The 21,597-nt window shown below is 29.8% G+C and overlaps 1 protein-coding gene across 2 annotated transcripts; it reads right to left on the minus strand.

The window, feature by feature from the left end:
- Nucleotide 1: 1 nt before the first annotated feature.
- Dh31 (diuretic hormone class 2) lies at nt 2-19,913 on the minus strand. Of its 2 annotated transcripts, none has more exons than XM_083091102.1 (4): nt 19,773-19,913; nt 4,634-4,725; nt 3,773-3,877; nt 2-2,943 (listed from the first exon to the last, which is right to left on the minus strand). In XM_083091102.1, exons 2-4 carry the CDS (start codon nt 4,723-4,725, stop codon nt 2,814-2,816), a joined length of 327 nt encoding a protein of 108 aa, XP_082947228.1. In that variant the 5' UTR covers nt 19,773-19,913; the 3' UTR covers nt 2-2,813. The 2 variants fall into 2 exon arrangements, with proteins under 2 accessions (XP_082947228.1, XP_082947226.1); XM_083091100.1 differs by having other exon boundaries at nt 2-2,946.
- Between the last annotated feature and the right edge of the window lie 1,684 nt (nt 19,914-21,597).

Here is a 21,597-nt window from a genome sequence, read left to right on the forward strand (position 1 = left end):
CTGGGTTAAAGTAGGTAACTTTTATTTACGATCAGTTATTACTAGAGGCTCAATAAATCTCTTTATAATACACAGAAATAACGCAGGTCGACTTCACGCGCTTCATTCTGGTGTCGGTGATAACCAAGTGGAATTTCGCGATTAAAGGAACAAATTCATCCGCGGACACATTTATTTCTAGAATACTAGATAATTTATCTATAAAACAAAATTCGCGTACATTGATCGAGCATATTATTTAAGGATTTGGAGCAACAGAATTTTTAAATCGCACAATGCTAAATGACAGAAATATCGTTTATAATAACGATCCTAACTATTAAACCATTTGTTAGTTAATATTATTTTATAGATTATATAACAATATATATATTAATATTTTGTGAATAAAAAAAATAATTGAGCTAAACCTTGGTGTGATTATTATGGTGTAAGTACATTTATATCGAACATATCGCATCTATAGCGCTCTATTTTTGAGGTAAACATGATAAACACATTTCTGTGCATTGTCAATTCTGGAAAGAAATATGACCTAAGAAAATCTTGCATGTATGAATGATTTAGCAAGTCGTTGCTCCAAGCCTTTCAATTATACAACGCGTGTTATTATCGAGCGTGATTAAAAATCGCTATCGACTTACTGTGCGCTTTGGTTACCACCTGTTGACAGGAGTGCACAACCTAAATGTCAAAGTAGGAATCGAGTCCAGTTTAAATCAAAATTAATCAAGTGGCGCATTAAATTTTGCTTCATCATGCTCTTTCATATTTTATTAAATTTAAATAAACTATTCTTAATATTTGCGATTATAATTCTGTTATCTATTAACGAATAATTAAAAAATATTTACGCCGCAGTTAAAGTATTATTTTTTCCAAAAAGTAATTAATTGAATTAAATTGTAAAAATTATAAATAACATTTTACTTTTATTTTTTTATTGACATATATTTCTATAATATAATATTTTTTGTAATATAATGCGAAAATAATATTGAAGACAAACATTTCGTCGTCAAGCATTTTTACCTCATTATATATTTTTTAAATTTTTGAATAAATTGAACATTTTTTTGCACACTCCTGATCTACGGACTAAATCTAAGATAGTTTATAACACGAAAAAAGACGAGATTTTACTATTTCTACATATTTTTATACGATTTCGTTTTATGCGAACGCGGTGCATCCAGTGCACATTACATGTTACATAGGCATTTCATAGACGAAGTTGAAGCTAGTAAAACAAAATGACCTAAGTAGTAGGGTTCTCAAATTGTTCCGCGCGACACGCCACGAGAATCGTAAAAATCATATAAAATAAAAAACACGATCGTTCAAAATTCACCACGATATTCTTTACACAAACTCTGATCATAAACTCTGAAATCGATTTTTTATCGACAAGGAATTTGCGCACCACGCGAAATATTTACTTGACGTTTCGTCGGCACAAACGAAATTTGAGAACACTCGATCTAACAAATGCAATATTTGCAATTATTATAGTTTAAATACAACAATTCTTTTTATAAGAGTCACTGAGATATCGGGAAAGAAAAAAGAAATGAAAAACCGAAAGAGGATTTAAGCGATCATCCAATACGGTATGAAAGTATAACGAAGCGAGCGTTCAAAGCGCGGGAGAAAAATTATACCGCGCGCGTGAAGGATTAAGGAAAAAACTCTCTAGCGTAGTTCGTTCCAGGAAACGTAGGATACGTGTCGCAGTATACGATTTCAATTGCAAATAGTAATGACTAGGATAAATCCAGCCCGGAAGTGGAGCGTCATCGATTCGCGGACGCACGACTTGGAGGAGCCTTGCTGTTGGATCAGCAAAATACTACATCTATCAATTTCATTTATCTTACATCACGGATAAGATTGCTAATTCGTACACGGCATAACAGATAAATGTAGCGGAAAAAAGAGAAAAAGGCAATAATAATAATAATGGATGCTTTTAAGATGCTTTCGAATTTTTGCTCGCTAGTTGAAAAGAAAGAAAAATTTTAATTTTAAAAAAATATCTAATCTCCATATTAATTCAGAAAATTATCTTAATAAATTATAGGAAAATTTTAATATTAATGCACAAATTCCTTCGCGAATAAATAATTTTGATTCAATTGATTTAAATTAATCTGTAAAATTATTTAAAAATTATTTTTAATAATTAATCTTTAATCTAATTGTAAGATTAGACCATGGTGTTTTTGTATAATAAATAATCTTTTTTTGGTGTGCCAGTTTGTATCCATTATATAATTTGAAAAATGCATATAGGTACTCTTTTTATTTTACATTAATTTTAGATGAAAGCCTCTCTGCCAAGCAATATTATCACACATTCGCTTCCACAAAAAGGATATAAAACAAAAAGTAATTCGCAATTTAACAATGCAGCAGACACGAACGGCCAGTGGTGCAACTAAATGGAGGAATGTACAAAGTTTTAAGTGCAAAGGCTAGAGAGAGATGAAAAATTGATTAAATTTGTCAACATCGATTGTTAATTTACTATTATCGCAAGTTTAGATTGATAACGAACTTATTCTATTTACGTTCTAAAGAGATGGACACGCGTACATATTTATGCACATTCTATTAAGATTTATTTAGGGAAAGAGCAGGAATAATTAATAGAGAGGATTTAATTGCATGCTCATTCAGTCACGCCACTGGCAACGGCGATTTCGAAATTGGTGGCGGTTCAAGCTCGAGATAGAGACAAAGTGGAAAGATCGAGTCAAAAGTGACATTATTACGGATAGTAATCTCTTTGCATCAGCGATCGTGTCTGCGATTTACGCCTGTTCCGAGCGACGCCTCCGTCCGGGACCGCCGGCATAATTCGCCGCCGCGAGTCCCATCAAATGTTTCGCCGCTTGAGAACCGCTGAAGCCACGACTGAGACCCAGATCCAATCCTCGTTTGCTGCTGCGAACGATTCCACATTTATTATATTTATTTCAATCAGTCATCTTGGAAAAAACATTGTCCCGAAATCTCGTTTCTCGAGAAATACAAAAGGCACGCGATAAAATTAATATGAATGTTCCCCTGTTATTTCTTGATCCCCTATTATTTCTTTGATATCGATAATAAAAAGTCTTTCTCATACAAATACATTTCGATATAAAAAGAGACGTGTACAGTGGACACGTTCTCAATATTTTAAAAATAAAGCCCTTTTTAAAATGCATAATTCATTTATAATTGACGGAATTAAAATAAAGGCAAATATAATGAAAAACTGTCATGAATATGACGATATGAAGGATATCGGCGATGTTCTGAATGTAAAACATTGGTTTGAAACATTTAACGATTAAATTTCAAAATTTTTTGAAAATAATTTCTATTAAAATTTAAGTTAATTTAATCATAAAATTAAATTAAATTAGAAAGTAATTTTAATAATTAAAATGGTAGTAATTAAATTTAAGTAATATAATTTAAGTAAAATTAAATTTAAATTATTTTTTTTATTTGAAATTTTTATTGCAACACATTTCTTTAATAGTTTTTTTGTAAATTAATATTCCAAAATTATTAATAAAAGTAGTTATCAATATAGTAATAAAAGTATTAATAAATGCAACATGTATACAATAAAAAAATATATATATGATGATATATATATACAATTAAAAATTCTACAGATATATTCTATATATATATTTGTAAATATATATAAAATATATATAAAATACATATATAATAGTTTATGCATTTTAGTATTAAGATCGTTAGAACATCTTACTTTTCCATTTCGGGACGGTTCATGACGGTGCGACTTAGACGAGAAAGTAGCTCTAAAAACTCGTCTCGGTCTATATCATCCTGTTGATCCCAGTAACTTTCATGGCTGCGTGCGTAAAATTGGATCGATCGGTTAACTTTGATTGCGAAAATGACGATAGCGACAGGCTTGATATTATACAACATAAAAATGTACGAAGAATGTAATTTAATTGGCCGAATACGAATTGAAGCCAAAACGCGAAGACTTCGGATTAGATTATAAATTATAAATTAAACAATAAGAAGAGAGTTCGTAAATATAATACAAGAACAATGTTAATGTAGGTATGCCTACATGCAATTCAAATCACCCCTATCGTGATTGTCTGAAACGTCATTCGGCAAGTCACTTTCAGTTACTGAGATTCCTTTCTATAGTTAGTATGTCGTCAGACAGAACTGGGTTAAACTATTCAAAGCGGACTTCTATTCTTGTTCAATATATTCGTTTAATTGTAAATACGCGCTCGGAGCAATCGCGCGATTTGCATTTTTTGATATTCTATGAATATATTTAAAAATTATTTTTACGTATCGTGACTTTTTGCGTAAGCTTACTGTGTAGCTAAAAATTTTACTGTCTTTTTATTTTTTATTAATCACTAAATTAAATTTATTTTCTTGTGTAATAAGAAACTTCTTTTTAAAAAGAATTTAAAAGAGAAAAAGAGAATAGCCCCTCTTGTCGCAGACAAGTACATAGATATGCATGTATATGTGGTTTTGTTTACGTTTACTTTCATAATACTTATCAGTATATCCCTCTCTCAAGCTTTCTCTTATCATTTAATTTCTTGTAAGAAAATGAGATTTACTTTACCTGTGCGGTATTGCATCGACTGTGAGACTCGAAATTGCGACGACCATCACAAACGCCATCAGTGTGCACAAGACAGTCATTTTAGGTTGCATCTAAAACAAATTAATTACATACATACTTATAGTTTTAATAATTAATTTTATAATTACAAAAATTGAATAATAATTTTGTGATTAGAAATGTGAAAAATAAATAAGTATGGAATATGAATGCAATGTGAATATTATGCGATTTTCTGTAAAAATTTTCTGTTTAGGCATTCAGGACTATAGCGTATATATGTACATACGAACACTATTCGTATCATTTGATTTAACATTAAATAATATATGCTTTCCAAATTAAATCAATAGAACTTAGGCGTATTCAGAGTTAAATAAGATTAGAAGATGTGAATATAGATCTATATATTTCTATGTATTTCTCATACAATAATTCGGTGATATATTAATTGTTCTACTATTAAGCTACTATCTCTTCCATCGTTAAATAGAAAATTATGTACCACGATTTCAACGTATATACGCTTTATCGTACATACGCTCGTGGATTAAAGGGTAATAAACCCCAAGAGAGAAACGTTCTGATTATACGAGCAACTCGCTACTACCTCACATATTCTACCAACGGATTGAGTGCTAAATAGCTGTCTCGAAGTACTCGCTCAAGGCAAGCATTTCATCTTTACCGTGGGATTCTAATTTGATGGAACGATATACTCAATCTCAAGTAAATTTTCAATTTTGGCTTATGAATAATTACGCAACGGTAATTGAATATTGAGAATATTGTTGTTTGTGATGATTTACGAAAGAACATAGTAAGTAAAATAGTGTCTTGAAAAACATGCGTTTAAAACTTTTATTCGAAACAACTGTAGTTCCATTAAGAGTTGTAGTTGTTTCCAAATATTCCGTATGATATTTTTATGATGGGATAGAAAGTTTAAATGCATTATATTGAAACAGTGTTTTTATCAAGTCCTTTTTCCAGCCATTTCGAGATAGCTCGTTTTATAATCATAAACGTGTAACATATAGTTCACATGGATTCCGGGTTGTCATAAACCAGGACTGTGATAAGAGAAACAGTATCTATCTACAAGCTAGAAGAGTCTAATCGTATATTTTTGAAATTAAAATTTCCAGATTTAAATTACCTCTATTTTTCTTCTCACCTCTTATCTTTCTTATCTCGTCATAATAAGAAAACGCGATTGAATGACAATCTTATCGTTTACTTAGCTACATTTTAATCAAATAATGCAGATATTGTCCCGAAACTATTGCTCATATCTTACCAAGCATCCTCCAAGATGCAGAAAGTTGGCTGTTAGATGAAACTCTAAATAAGATGAAGGGGGTGAGATCGCGGGGTTGGTTGAAGGCGTGAAAGATGAAACAATAGTCCCTTCGATATATATGGAGAAAAGTTGGCGCATTCTCAGCTAACAAACTATTCAACTCGCGACCCACGAAGAACATCTTGCCATCGTTTGATGACAGTAATGTACAGGCAGAATTATTCTGCAGTCAAATAGCGTGTCCAAGCAACAGCGATGGATTTAAAACTGTTGCGTAAGCTTTAAATATAGAACGATTTTTAATTCTATAAAATATCTGTAATAAATTTCTCGCATTATTCTATTAAAATATCAAATAGCAAAAAAAGAGAATAGATCATATTTCGCGAAATTGTAAATAATCTACAAATAGCGCTTTATACAATTTCATGCAATTTACAATCTCTGAATATATCTCTAATGAAATGATGTTTAAATATTATATGATATATAGTTAAATTTATTATTTTCCTTTTTTGTTATTTTTACTTATATTTTTTATTTTATCCTTTTTTTGTTGATGTTTGTTCAATTAGTATTTTATTGCGGTATAATCACAATTCACTTTGAACGGTACCTGTAGTATGGATAGATAATTGGAGCCATCGTTCTAAATAATTGATGGTCACGGACCGTTATTTCATATATGTGTATTTATTTTCATCAACGAATGAAACGATACGTTTATGGCTTTATATTAGGGAATTTCTGTTCTTTTTGATCATATCAATAGAAATTATTATATTATAAATATAATTAATGCAGAAAATTTCGTACTGTTTTATTTTGTGCAATGTGTTTGTTAAAAAATTGATGAAGAAAAAGTTCCTATTTTTGTTAAATCTGTATCTCTCTTGCAAATTATGTTTTTCATTTGAAAAAAATTTTTAAAAGTACTGCTTTTGTTGATATTTCTTTTTTTTCCTTCTCTCTACGCTATTGTAAATAAGATAAATCTTTATTTCAAATTATACAGTATGTTTCTTTGTTTGTGGTATTTCTTTACTACACGGATCATTTTCATGCTTTTTATTTTGATAAAAATAATATTGAAAATAAACAGAAAACAAGAATTTATTCTATATCGAGTTAACGTTCCAAGAGAACATTTAAAATTCGTATTAAATTTACACCAGTTGCCATTAATGCGAATTAGACGACTCTGGCGCCGTCGTCTTCATTTTACTATGTTCGAGAAAAGTCGCGAGCTATAAATCTGCGTAATTTCGTCAAATTTATCGTCCCCGGCTTACTTAGGCGTAACCGCGCGCTGAACGAGATGGGCGGGATAAATCAAATCATATCTAAAAAAAAAAGCTACGTGGCAACGTAAGAGCATGCTAAGTATAGCCCGCGCGGTTAATATCGTTAACGTCCGATAAAAATTTATTTCCCTAGAAAAACACGTTCCCGATAATTGTTCCCGGTAGTGCCACAGCAAATCTAATAATGCGATAATCGAATTTCGATCTAGAGACTGTAGTCGTGTTGTGTCGATTTTTCAACCTTGAGATCTTGGCCGTTTTTCTTGTTTTCGTTCGCATTAAAAGGTTTTTATTTTCTGCGGAATATACAGTACTATCTGCAGTTTGCCAAAAATTATTTCCTCACCATCAGAACGTGCGTCAATCTTACGATGTTATAAAATTCTCAAATGTATCTGTATGTGTAATTCTTGACCAACTTAAAATCAAACTTTTTTTAAAAAAGTTCAAAATTTGACATCATTCTTTTCGCACTTCTCTATTTTCTTATTTATTTTGTCCTATTTATATAATAATACTATTCAGTATTATTACATCTAAAAATCGTAAAAATTGAGAATTCGATAGTCTTGTTATTAGATAAACGATAGGAAGAAATCCGGAATAGTAAGTAATAATAAAAGAAAAAAAATAACATAAATAATGTTGCACTTATGCAATTAACTGCTACAATAACATTGCGATTTAGTCATCTCATTTTCTGTTGTTTTATGTTGACTTTATTAAACGTTTGTTTTTTTAGACGGAACATGCCATGATAACGCAATTGTATTCTATATAAATTATTTTTTTCACATTATATTGATATTATTCTATCACTTCTTAAATCGATTCAATCATGCTGTCGCCACTATTGGTTTTTGAATAATGTGGGTGATAGTCAATGTGATGGCCCTGTTTTTATCATTCGTACATTGTGCGTAATACTGTGCGGACGATAATCCTATAAAATTATGCACCCAGGCTGATAAGAGTTACGCATGGGCAAATTCGAATGATCGCTGATCGCATATCGCGAATGCTACTCCGAGCGATATTTATGGAATCTCGAACGATATCAATTTTAGTCGAACATGTGTGGATGTAAAAGCGTTGCACTAATCATTCTGAGATTTTTTTTCGGAGTTTTATCATAAATCAAATAAATTCTACAAATATATACATGTCTACTCCTGCCAAATATTTCATGTTCGCACAAAAAATTCACAATTATGCGTATTTATCATATTTGCAAAACCTATCAATTTTTTTATATTATTTATTTAATTTTATTGTGATAATTCTCAATCTAGTTTAAATTAAATTATGTATAAAAAATCGCGCACATCAGTAATTTCAAGACGAAAACTTTCGCACCGATATGCATGTGTCAGTCGCATTTTTTTAATGAAATGTTTCCATACGCGCGATAAAGCGACAACTAATACAACCGAGCCGATTCCGCAATACATTGTTCGTTATTGTAACTTCAACGTCATTGTAGATGCATTTATATGCATTTCGTAGTTATCGCGGTGTGTCGCATACGTAATGCACATATTGTACTCGTTATACAAGAATACATAAATAAAACGTAGATTTGCTAACAATAGCGTGACGCACAATATCCGTCGATGCCAGCGGACACGGTTAATCTTGCAAAAATTGAGTTATAAGAACATTTACGCTAGTCAACATGATGAAGAGATTGCAATGTTTGATTAACCCGTGTCAATTGGAACTCATCTCTCGACGTAAACATAGTTTTATATAGAGCATCCCATAATGATTGCTCTTCTTTTTGACTGTAAAAGCGATATTATTCTATTATGTAAAGCAATGTCATTTTCTATAAAAATTCCATGTTTTACTTTATCTCTGTCAAAAAGTTATAAACATTTTTTTGTTCAATATTTATTCAAAAATTTACTATAAATTCTTACTAAAGAAAAATAGATTAGTATTTTGTCCAAACATTCTCTATAATTACAAGTAAGCAGAATAATTCATAGATCAATCTAAAGATACTCTTGAAAAGAGAATGAGAAATACGATTGTACGATGAGCTCGATTGACAAATCGATTCAGGCTGCTCATATGTTTTCCGATAAAGAGATTTAATCAGTAATGTTGGCATATTACGCTTTTATCGATATATTAATATTTTCTACCATAAAAATAATTATTATATGTGGCAATATAAATGCAAATTAACTCAACAAGCCAATTATTTGGTTTAATTGTTAATAAATGAATAATATCACTTTATAAATATACATGGTACGCGCATCTATTGTTATTCATATATTATATATGGAGAGCTGAATAAAAAATGCAAAACAATATTTGTAAAATAAGTCACACAAGTTATAACACTTTCAATAAATTTAAATTAATTCATACAAATGCGCGATTAAAGATCTAATAATTATCCTCAATGTTTGCATTGTGATTGTTGTTGTGTGTGATCCGTATATATATTCTTAAATTAATATTTCTTCAATCATAGATAAATATCGATATTAAACTAACAACTCTCATTTATTAGTATATCCATTTTTGCGGAACGATGCTAAATAAACACATGCGCCTTTAAGCTTAATTATAATAATGAATCCTTCAATCATTTTAAAAGCAATATTTTTTAAAATACTTTTAAATAAATGTAATATACGTTTTTTAAAGTTATTAATTGCATTAATTCTCTCATGGGAGTCAGTTTTAAAAGTTCATCAAAGTATTTATCATTTAAAATACAAATCGGAATTTTTGGACATTTGGTGTATGTTATCTCACGATAAATGATACATTATGTGACACGTATGTTCTTTTATTTCACATTGGGAAAATTGAATTCTTTGCGTAAGGATCGCGGATTATAAGAATGGATGCGAGACCAAGTTAGATGGGTCCTCCGGGTTTTTCCAATAACAGCGTTAACGCGTTTTTACGAGCAGCTAGACGGTCAATACAACTACGCGAATGAGTGACGCTTTTATAAGAATATTTGCCTGACCGGAGACGTCATTTTGTGCGACTAAAAAAAACCAAGATAAGTGTTCTGTAACGTCTCGATATCATTCCAATTGCGTTTATGGCTTATTACGATTTTATGGGATCATTGTGGTTAATCAAGTTTTGACTTTGGCATATCCTTAACATTTCCAGTCTTTTCCACCTCATGAAACACACGAGATTTAAGAAGTAAAAGTTGTGGAATTAGCTCCGGATTTTCGATAAATATGAACTCTTTAAAAATTCGTATCGTACATAATATTTTTAACTTTGAGAATTTTGACAAAAAAAATTAATGTTTTCTTCGCTTTTTAAGATTAACATGACTAGATCGTAGTTAAAATCTCGTGCCAAGATGCATGCGGTTTGACACATTTTGAACAATTGCATTGCAAGCAATAAATATATAATGTGATAACGAGAATTTATTGCAATAGTATCGCTTCAATAATATACTCAGCTATTCTGCCAACGTTATGTGTGTATTATGTAAATTTTATAAATTTATTGCACTACACCAGTATATAACCAGGAAAACCAATATACAACCACTGTTGTAAATTATAAATCAGCTTTCTAAAAAGCATTATAAAAATTTTTGCCTTGATAAAACGTCTAACACAGAATAAAAGCACTGTTTTGTAAAGAGTGAGAGCATCATATATGTATTGCTCTCGTTGTGTTTTGTGTAAGAAATAAAAATTTTCTGAGTTATGCCAAAAAAAGGTCTTTCAAGAAGCTTTCGTTCAAAAATGTGTTCCGCATTTGAGTATAAATGTTTATTTTCATTACTATATTTTTTATTTGAGTTAATGGCAACGTACACTTAACGTCTAACTAACTTATGTTAGATTATAAGATAACAGTAATATTTCCGTTTTTTATAATTGATCAATTATTATAATGAGATTGTTATATCTAGTAACTACTTATAACTGATTAAATTCGATTAGCAGCACCAAAAATAGAATACATTCATTTCACGATAAGAGAAATGAAAAGGAGGAAGAAGAGGAAAGAACATCATCATTTTCGTTTATGCAAAATCAAAATGAAGTGCTATTCGTTTTCTAGTTTTCGTTTAGAACATTAAATACTTCATCTCATGTTGAAAGTTTGCTAGACTTTAATGGAAAAGTGAATGAGATAATCAAGTAGAATTGTAATTAAAAGCTGTATTATATTTATCGCTTCCGTCTTTCCGACGACTCTGGATGATTTCAATTTGCAAAATTGAACTTTTGCAAAGTACAATTGTAAGTCACATTGTAGGTGACATGTGCTAGTGATAACACGCGCTGTACTGAACTTAATTTTGATGTAGTTTTGTCGTGAAAGTATATTTCTAAACTTTACGATTTAAGATATTGACATGCAACTTATAATACGCTAGTTATGTAACTTTTTGATCGAAACACGATTTCGTGTGACATTATGTGAATCCTGAAAATGCTTGACTTCATACTTTACTTAGATAAGTAAACTTAAGAACAATTGAAGATTCAGTCTACATCAGACGATCGAGCAATGTTTTTCCTCTTGAGAAAATTGCAAATATTATTTCAAAAATTTTACGCAGTTCGGAGATATCTTCTTTTAACTTTCTCGGTGTGCGCACTTTTGATCTTTTATGCGATATTTACATTTCTCGTTTCGGAAGAATATTATTCTGATAGAGAGAGATAAAATGCACTCGATATAAAGAGCATTTATAAGAGAAAATATAAAAAAGAATCTAGAGAGATAAATTCTTATTATTTATAAAAATTTTTAATTCAATTTTTTTTATAAGTAACAAATCCTTATAAAAAAATGGAATTAAAAATATAATATTTTTATACATAAAATATAATATATTATTATGTATATAAAATATTTAAAAGCATGAGGAGATAAAATTCCTTAGAGATTAAGGGTTAAAAAAGATGTCAGAGATGCTTGCTAACACCGGGACCGTAATGCATTTCATGCACGCATGCAGTGGAATTCTTCAACCTAGTGGAATTTCGTCAATCCTTCGTTTTGCTAGTATCGCGTATGAAGCGCCTTTGTTTCGGAAAAATCCTTTTTCCCGCCGTTCGTCATTGCTGCCATTGTTATCGTGGTTGTCTATCCGCGGTTTTAGTCGCTTTGAGAATTTTGCGCGGCGCGAACAAGCATGTGTACCTCCTGCGCAATATATGTAGATATGCTATAAAATTTCATCACACGTAAATTCAATAAAAAATCATATCAAAGCGAAACAGATTTTTTTCAGACATTTCTCAATATTTTCGAAGCATTTAGTTATGAAATTTATTCAAGTAAAAAATCTAAATTTCTCTGTGTTTCTCTGAATAAACATTATTATATTTATTTTATTTTAATATTATAAAGAATTCCTTGTAATATATTCAATTTCTAATTAGACATAAAATAATATCAGGTCAAGTATTATTAATAAGCGAATGGACGAAATAAACATGACTTGATAAAATTCTTATTGAGATGTTCTTCTCATACATCGAAATGATGTATCGTTTCCTTGACATTTATATATTAGCCATTGCTTATATGAAGCACTTAATCGAAATTCGCTACGAGAGAAGATACGTCGTGCGCAAATTAAATTAATTCATCACATAAAGCTTTATCCAAGAAAACTTCGACAGTTGATTAAACAGTCAATTACATTTTATAGCGACATCAATTTTAAAGTCTAAGTATATAAGACATTATTTAATTAAAATTTCAATTATTGACTCGATTGCAAAATAGAAATAATAGGCCAAATATAGCTACATTAGTGATTATTACAATTAGTGATTTTAATTATGATTATTAATTAATTAGCACAACTATAATTAACAAATTTTGTTAACGTGATAGGTTAAAATAATTGTCAGTGACAATTAAATTATCAATTATCTTTAATAAAAAATTTACACTTTTGATTATAATTACTTTTATAAATTAGCAGAATTTTGAAACAAATTAAAATCTATATCATAAAATTTATATTTAATAATTAAAAATACAAATAGCGAATTTTAAATTATTCTTGTGTATAGAATAAATTTTGTTATGACTAAAAAGTGATGACGCTATTATATCACAATAAAACTTGTATCGCAATAAACTTGTAAAGAAAATTATCATTCTTGTTGCGTCTTACGATAATCTTACGATAATCTAACTTTAAGTACTCGAGGAATTTAGTAGACTGTATACACATTGTACATCCAACTATTATACATGTAAAATCGCACATATACCGCGAAAAATATGCGATATTTTACAATAAAATTACTTAGACTAGATCAGCCTTATAGGATTTGTACTAATAATTTTTTAAATAAATTCGTGATATTAACTCAGCTCGATTGGCATACTTGAAAACAAATATATAAAATAAATATATAATAGATAGATAAATAAATAGATATATAAAAAAATAGGTATATAAATAATTTATTGGCGCATTTATAAGCGCCAATAAAAAATATTTTAAATGTATTATTTTCGAAATCCGATTTTCAAAGTTTTAATTTATCATAAATTTATCACCGCATTTTATTATATGTATATTCTACTTTGTTTTTGAAATAAAATTAAACAACCATTTCCTCTCAAAAATGAAACACTAATTGTATATATATATATATATATATATATATATATATATATATATATATATATATATATATGTTTTAGCCATCATATATTGTATATTTGTATCATTTAGTAATATATATATTTGCAATACATTGAATGCAAACGATGAATAGTTATAGCATGAAAATTTACCTAAAATATTATCGCATCAAGCTGGTTATTTATTTAGAAATATTTTACATATTTATCGTTTATACATTCTAATTTTTATAATTAATGAAATTAGAATCAAATGTCCTAGAAAATATTTTTCGAAAATTTAATTAAGAATAGTTAATTTCTTTTTTGCATTTTAATTACACATAAATATGTAGTATAGTAATTACGCATAATTTCAAATATTTCCGTGATCATTACTGTCAATTACAACATTACTATTTTATTAATAACGATAAGCACACAATACAATTACACATAAAATACAAATGCACATAACCGAAATTATATTTGAGGATGTTTATTATTTTTGGAAGCATTTCGTTTGTATTTAAACGAACAACGATCTCATTCAAAATAATCAAATACGCTTGTATTTCACATTTGAAAATATAATATATTCAATGTTAAAATTAAATCTCACCTTTATATATATGTTTTAATAAATCGTTCACATTCTGCCAATTTCATTTATTAATGAATGTTGAGTTTCTATTGTTTCGCCTTGCAAAAGAGAGATATTAACGATACAATCAAAGCAATTTGTTTTCCCATTGGAATACAATCTATACATATCGAGACCTATTCATCTTTAAAAAAATAGGATAGTATAAAAACATTGGAACTTGTATATATTTATCCTCATAGAAATACATCCCAGTTGCGGGCCTATTTTCCTCCGGTTGCACCATTTTTCACGGTATTACGCGTAAGCCTTGGCTTTCACTGCTCCGACCTTTATTATTAAGAGGCTACCCGTATCTTTTCGATCAAGAAGACAAACCGGCCTCCATGTTTACTTTATGGTAACATCTCGATAGTGTTTTTCTTAGGAGGAAGCGCGTTTCGGCAGTTTCGATTCTCATGTTCGTTTCGCCTCGAGAAAATTCCCTCCGCGTTTCTATGCTCGTGTTACGTCAATGTTATACAAGATATCCATTTTATGGACGACAACCTCCTTTTACTTTCTAAGCAGATGATCTACGCTGGAATACAAATTTTTCCATTAACTCAAATTTAAAATTTTAAAAGATCGCGAGGATAGATCAGCATTTAATTAAATTTATCCTAACCAAAGAAAAATCGTTTCTAAGGTAAAGAAATTATAGATAAAAATGGTTGAGCTTCGGACATTTCTACGATAGACACAACGAATGTCGCTGTTAAATCGATTATGTATTTTACACGAATGTTCATGATGTGTCATTCGTGCTTATATTAAAAGCTACTATTTTTCAGTCCACTGGAATTTCTATGGCCATCGTAATAGAAGGAGAGTTTACCTATAAATCAATGATACTCCGCGCCATACGATTCGCGTTCAAAAGCTTACCTCTCACGAGAATTTTTGTTGCGGTAAAACAAACTTATATCTGTTTTCGATTGAAATATAATTTAAAAGATTGACCTACAAATGCTATAAGTTCGAGGGATAGAGTTGTTCAGAATACAATAAGAACTTACTCTTCATAAACTTACTTTTCATAAATTTAAATATTATTAAACGAGCTTATGTATGTGTTAGTAATATATATATAGATGTTCAGAAATTATTTTTATTGCATTGTTATATTGTTCAATAAGTTCGTGTTTTTGTTTTTGTTTTTTGATAACCGTTTTGTTTTATCGTGATTAATTTATTTTATTGCAACTATTTTCTTTTATCGATAAAACACAATTCTATTATTTTTTGCCATTAAAAATCAAATAAAATTGCTATCAATTTCTTTCAATTTAAAAAAAGACACATTTTAATTGAAATCACAATCGAAATATATTGCCGCAACTTTCAGTCAATTATACCACATTGATAATATATTTTCATCTATATAATATATCCCGTAATATTGAAAAGAGCATGATATAGAAAAATAAATTAACGCATTTTGTGAGTCAATGATACTGATTATTCTACGCGCATGGTCTCCTTTAAAACTATGTAAATTTTGAATATGAAACATACATTCATACTTCATATGTGTACTTGTGCACGAACACTAACTCGAGCGAAGGTAAATACTTTAAACGATTTACCACGGCGCGAGTATATCCACGTATATCACGTTTGTAGACAAGATATATCCTCTCACGGATTTCATTTCGTTAAACATAAAAGTTAAACCGCGTTACAGGTTACAGGTGGGACTCGCTACCATCAAGAGTCCATTCATACGAAATTCACAGATGTACTATTGCAAAATAACATTATTCGTTACGTCCCACCGATATATGAGCAGAGTCCAATTTTGTTTCTCACCACAGTTTATACAAATTATTCTAAAAAAGCATCATCTTGTTTAAATGTAGGAATAGAAATAACTAGTACAATCTACATCGCTGTACGATTCGTTATAATTCGTACACAATTTTAAGAAATTTTATTTTAATAAGCTTTCTCTGATAATAATAGTTTTTAAATAAAATATGCACATGAAAAAGAGAAAAAGAGAAAGAGGAGAAATTTTATTCGTAAAATGTTCTATTTCTCTTTCTCTGAGCTTCCAAGAGCTCTATTATATTAAAATAAACGTGGCATTATTATTATTAAGATTGCAAGTTATTAGAAGCACTAGAAGGATATTTGCTAAAAGATATTTTATCTTGTAGGAAGTAATTAATTGCAACCAGTTTTTTCCATCTCTCGCTTAGTTAAACGTAAAGTAAAAGCACGCTCAGGCAACATTACTTTTTTTACAGCTAATTCCGGAGCCAATTCTTTAGTTCAACATTTTTCTGTCGACGCGGCGCCGCTGACCACTGTCGTTAATCGTTTCGTAAATACACCGAAATGCGTAACCTCTATCTAAAGTCAATCGTAAAATATTTACTTACATTTCCGTGCGCGGACCATAGTGGAAGTAAATATTTGATCAATTGTAACAGTTACCGTAAAATTCGACTATTTTCATTCCATCTTTCTTATGGTATATAAAAGCTGCTCCTTTATTAATTTTATAATCCTTTTTATTTTCTTAGAATTTAATTAATATCTTATGACGCACAGATTTTAAATGTGGAATTTAAATTTGTTTAAAAAATTATTTATTGAAAATAAACACAGCTTCTCATCGAGAATTAATTAATGTACAAAATATGTGATGTTATGAACAATATAAATTAATACATTTAAATTAATAATAATTAATACATTTTATATTTAAAAACGTTATAATATAATTTTTCAAATATTGATTGAAAATTATTATCTGTGTATATATTTCTAGGAAAACTCGTACAAAATTCAGCTTTTTCTCATGAAGAATAAATTTATAAATATATAAATGGGAAAGTAAAATCCATTAACTGCGGAATCACAGCGGATGCTAAGCTTTTACAAAGCAAAATAGCACAATTTTTCTTTTCTATTCTTTCACACTGCCAATAAAGTGATTTTTCGATTGGCAGAAAGAACATTAATGCTTTTTGTGGTATCATACAATGTCGTAAAAAGTCACAGATGAAAACGTAAAACTGCGTGCCAATAAGTTTTTTATTACTTATATGAAAACACACTGTTTCTAGAATTTGTTTAAACTCTATAAAATTGAATTATAGATTGACAAATTACTTGATTGAGTTTTTTTTTAAATAGCATATAATTTATCAATAAATTATTTATTAAAAAGTTCACTAACTATGCTACTTTTTAAGCAAATAATTTAATAAATAATCAGTTTAAGCAAGCAGTTGATTAGTTGATTAATCAATCTTATTAACCGTACATGGTAATTGAAGGGGAAATTACGAGGATACGCGCATCGCGGAATAATCCTACTGCATGTTTGCTCGTGTCCGGGCTGTAATTAGATATTAATTGACTGCAAATTATCATAATGCAACTGCGGTGCGATTCTAACGCTTTCATGTTTTGTGTCCAAATAGGCGTCGGTTGTTTTTTTGTGCGCCAGCAATAGCGTTGCAGAATCACGATTGGTTATTGCGGTATACGCGCTTCATTAGGTGCTTTATCTGTCAACAATTAATCCTTTTGCTACTACAGGCTATTAGATGCCCTTTCAACCGCGAATACGCTGTGCTGCGAGCGTGGAATGAATGTTAGTGACGATAGGTATTTTGCGGTGCGAAATGCGCAATGATGTCCATACAAGTTGAATTTTATGCATTAATACAGGGTGTCCCGATATAATCGATTTTAATAAATCAATTTTAAGAATTTTTTTATGTAAACTTAGAATATTAACTTTTTTATTTTGAGAAAAAAATCATAATCTCTATAAATATTTTTATTCAAATTTTTCACATTAAATAATAATAAAATCTTTTTCTCTCTCATAATAATGAAAGCTTGTATATATCTCTAAAAGAGAGTAAAACTTATTTGATTTTTAAATAAACACTAAATTTTTTTGTTATTTTTATTATATTAATAATATAACTGAAAATTCTCTTATAGATAAGTTAGTCACCCACATTATTTGATCAAAATAAAATCTTCTCATACTAATTCATTTCGCTTTTCTGACTAGTACTCGAAGGTACGTACGCTTTTAAGCAAGTAAAATTTTTCATATTTCGATAGATTTATAGATGATATTCTTGTCGAACTTCTGTCCTATTCTATAATATGCTCACGATTTAATAACTTGAATAATTTCTTCATGTCACTTTTACATAGTATATATCTTTATAGCATCTCTCTCCCTCTCTTTTATTATTACGTCAAATTAATTTTACTCTCGCATGTCATCGCGATAACACAAATACATTATTCTTTTCTTATTTTCAAAAAATATTTCCTTGCCATTGTTTAAAATCGTATCGCTATTTCAAAAAAATTAACATCCTTCTATAAATAAGTAAAAAAATAATGTAAAAACTTATTTAATATATAACTGATATCATTTTAGTAACTTTATAATTGAAAATAAAATAATCCCTATAATAATTTTTTATGTTATATAAAATATACCGTAAATATTTCAATAAAACTTTACTTTAACCGTGAATTTTTTTTTAAATTAAAATTAATTTTTATCGTCAATATCGGATAAAGTTTTAGTATCAGTTTTAATGTAATAATATATCCAACTTATATTATATAGAAAACAAGTAGAGTTTCCAATTATTCACCAACTTCTATCATATGATAAACTACAAGTCAGAAGCTACTACTGTCTGAGATATCGTAGAGCTTTACTACTGGGAGATGCAGAGCCAAAAGTTTCTATTGGATAATCTCAAATGCAAACTTACATATCTAGCTGTTGACAGATTATATCGGATTGCGGGAATACATACAACTTATTATCCGGTTCATGTGAAAGATTACTATTGTCAACATATATATTATTGCAGCAGAACTAGTTTAAAATATTTTTGTATTTATTCTATGAATTAAATCTTTATCAAAATAATATTGTCTTTGAATTTACACGAAGAATAAGATTTTATTTATCAAAATATAATATATGTATAAAATAATTTATATATTATTAAATTTATATATATATATATTTTTTTTATTATTTTATTTTTTTTTATTTTAAAAAGGTAAAATCATCATTACTGATCATTTTTAATTATTTATAACGCAAAAATTCTTGATCTTAACATTTTTCCATTAAAGATATTATTTTAATTTTTGATAAAAATCTATATACAATAAAAAAAATGCTGATGACATTTGTCGGACGTTTCTCATGAAATGTCAGAGAGATTTTCTTAAGTGGGAACAAGAGATAAATACATTTAGAAAACGAATGTGTACCTTGTGTGTGACGCTGATAAAAGCCGGGAAGCTGACAGAAGCGGGTCTACCGAGGAGTTTCTGCGAGGATGATAGTCTGTCGTCCAGCGACGGTGGATACGGCTCTGCGAAGGCAGACCGTCCGCCGCGCGTTTATATAAGCCCAGCGCGACTTTGCGATTCTCGCACCCTCCATGCACGTCCCCACCCCCGGGACCGGTTCCCACCCCCGGGACCGGTTCCCACCCCTGTCCGTCGATCCGCCACCAAAGCATCCTCGTCCAATCATACGTACCCCGATACTTCGGTCACGGTATATTCTTCCTCCTCTGGTCCCGCGATCGTTCGCTAATTTCGAGTTCGCGTTCATACGCGAACTCGAATCTCGTACCTCGATTATCGACGACGAGCCACTACCATTGGAATTTCTAAGTATAGATGTATTCCACAGGTGCTTGCCCCTGAAAACTTCCGAAGACTCATCCCCTTGATAAATTATCGGCGTCGACTGACGGCGTTTCTTGTCGAAGAAGTGCCGATAGATTGCTAAATGGACTGTGCGATGACAATGCGATCGATTTTTTTTCACACACGACATTATAAGCGTTAAGCTAAGAGATGTATATGGCATTCTCGGTTAAGAGGGAAAAAGCCCTTCAAAGCGTAATAATAAATCATATTGTCGTTATTATATAATAATGACGACAATATGATTTATTATTACGCTTTGAAGGAGATTCTTATTTCTTTAATTTAAGAGATAAATATTAATATCTATGCAAATATTTTTGTATTTACGATTTCCTTTAAATAATCTCGATTTCAGTGTTCATAGTGAGTTGCGAAATACAATCCAAAATAGACTATGTGGCATGAGTAAAATCTCACATTTATCTACGAAAGAGAGAGAGGGATGGAAATTAAACTACGATTTCAAATTTTAATCGTTACCTTTGAATATCTCTAAGTGATATTAGTTGTTAGGCTTTAGAAATAGGATACTAGAAACATGTACCAACTGAAATGCAAAGCACGTGCTATTCCTCTCTCTAATCCGTACATGTCTGTTTTCGCATCGATAGGCCTCGGCTAGCCTACGTAATAGATGGCAACCTGTTTTATGCATATAATTTGCGGCAACGGTTGCTTGTTATACCGTGTATCGAAGTATTTGATACATCGGAGATAATAGAACATAAGCGCATTAAGCTTTAGTTTAAAGAAATAATTCCCAACTGTTTAGAGATATATTACCGGGTGAATAATGATAATAGAATTAAACGAGTCATTAAATAAACATTTTACGAGGAAAATAAAAAAAAAGGGATGAAAGCAAGTGAAGAAAAAATATCGAGTCACTAATCGTTACTCACGTTTGAATCATCAATTTTCGATATAAAGCTCGATTCTCACGTTTACTTAATACTATAAGGATTTGAATCAAAAACCTATCAAATATTCACTTTATGTATTCTAAATGACATGATGAATACTTTTTGTTCAAAAAATATCGGATAAACATTACGAGATTATTGAATAAACATTTATAAGATAAATAATTTATAATAATGAGACAAATATTGGTTTTTTATTACGGATCTCTCATCTACATAGTAATGATCAACAATATGTGAATTTCTTGTTTCCGCTGTAACTCATCTAAATATTCGATATTTTTTTAAATCTATCTCCACAGAGAAAGCTCTTAAAAAAATAAATATATTAAGCATCAATAAACATCAATACAGTAAGCAATCCGCGATTGTCAATTGTCATCGCTGTTTGCGAAGCAAGACCCGCGAAGACCAGCGTACACAGATACAATGGGTTTCTCGTCACCATTTAC

This window comes from Camponotus vicinus, unplaced genomic scaffold (assembly GCF_025532165.1).
Source record: "Camponotus vicinus isolate PSW18456_S1 unplaced genomic scaffold, iyCamVici1.0 SCAF_2, whole genome shotgun sequence".
In the NCBI taxonomy this organism is placed as follows: Eukaryota; Metazoa; Arthropoda; class Insecta; order Hymenoptera; family Formicidae; genus Camponotus; species Camponotus vicinus.

Coding starts and splice junctions, on each gene's coding strand:
- Dh31 (XM_083091100.1), bottom strand. CDS start 4,725: ATGCAACCTAAAATGACTGTCTTGTGCACACTGATGGCGTTTGTGATG. Junction 3,878..4,633: donor GTCGATGCAATACCGCACAG/GTAAAGTAAATC, acceptor TTACGCACGCAG/CCATGAAAGTTACTGGGATC. Junction 2,947..3,772: donor AACCGTCCCGAAATGGAAAA/GTAAGATGTTCT, acceptor AATCGTTCGCAG/CAGCAAACGAGGATTGGATC.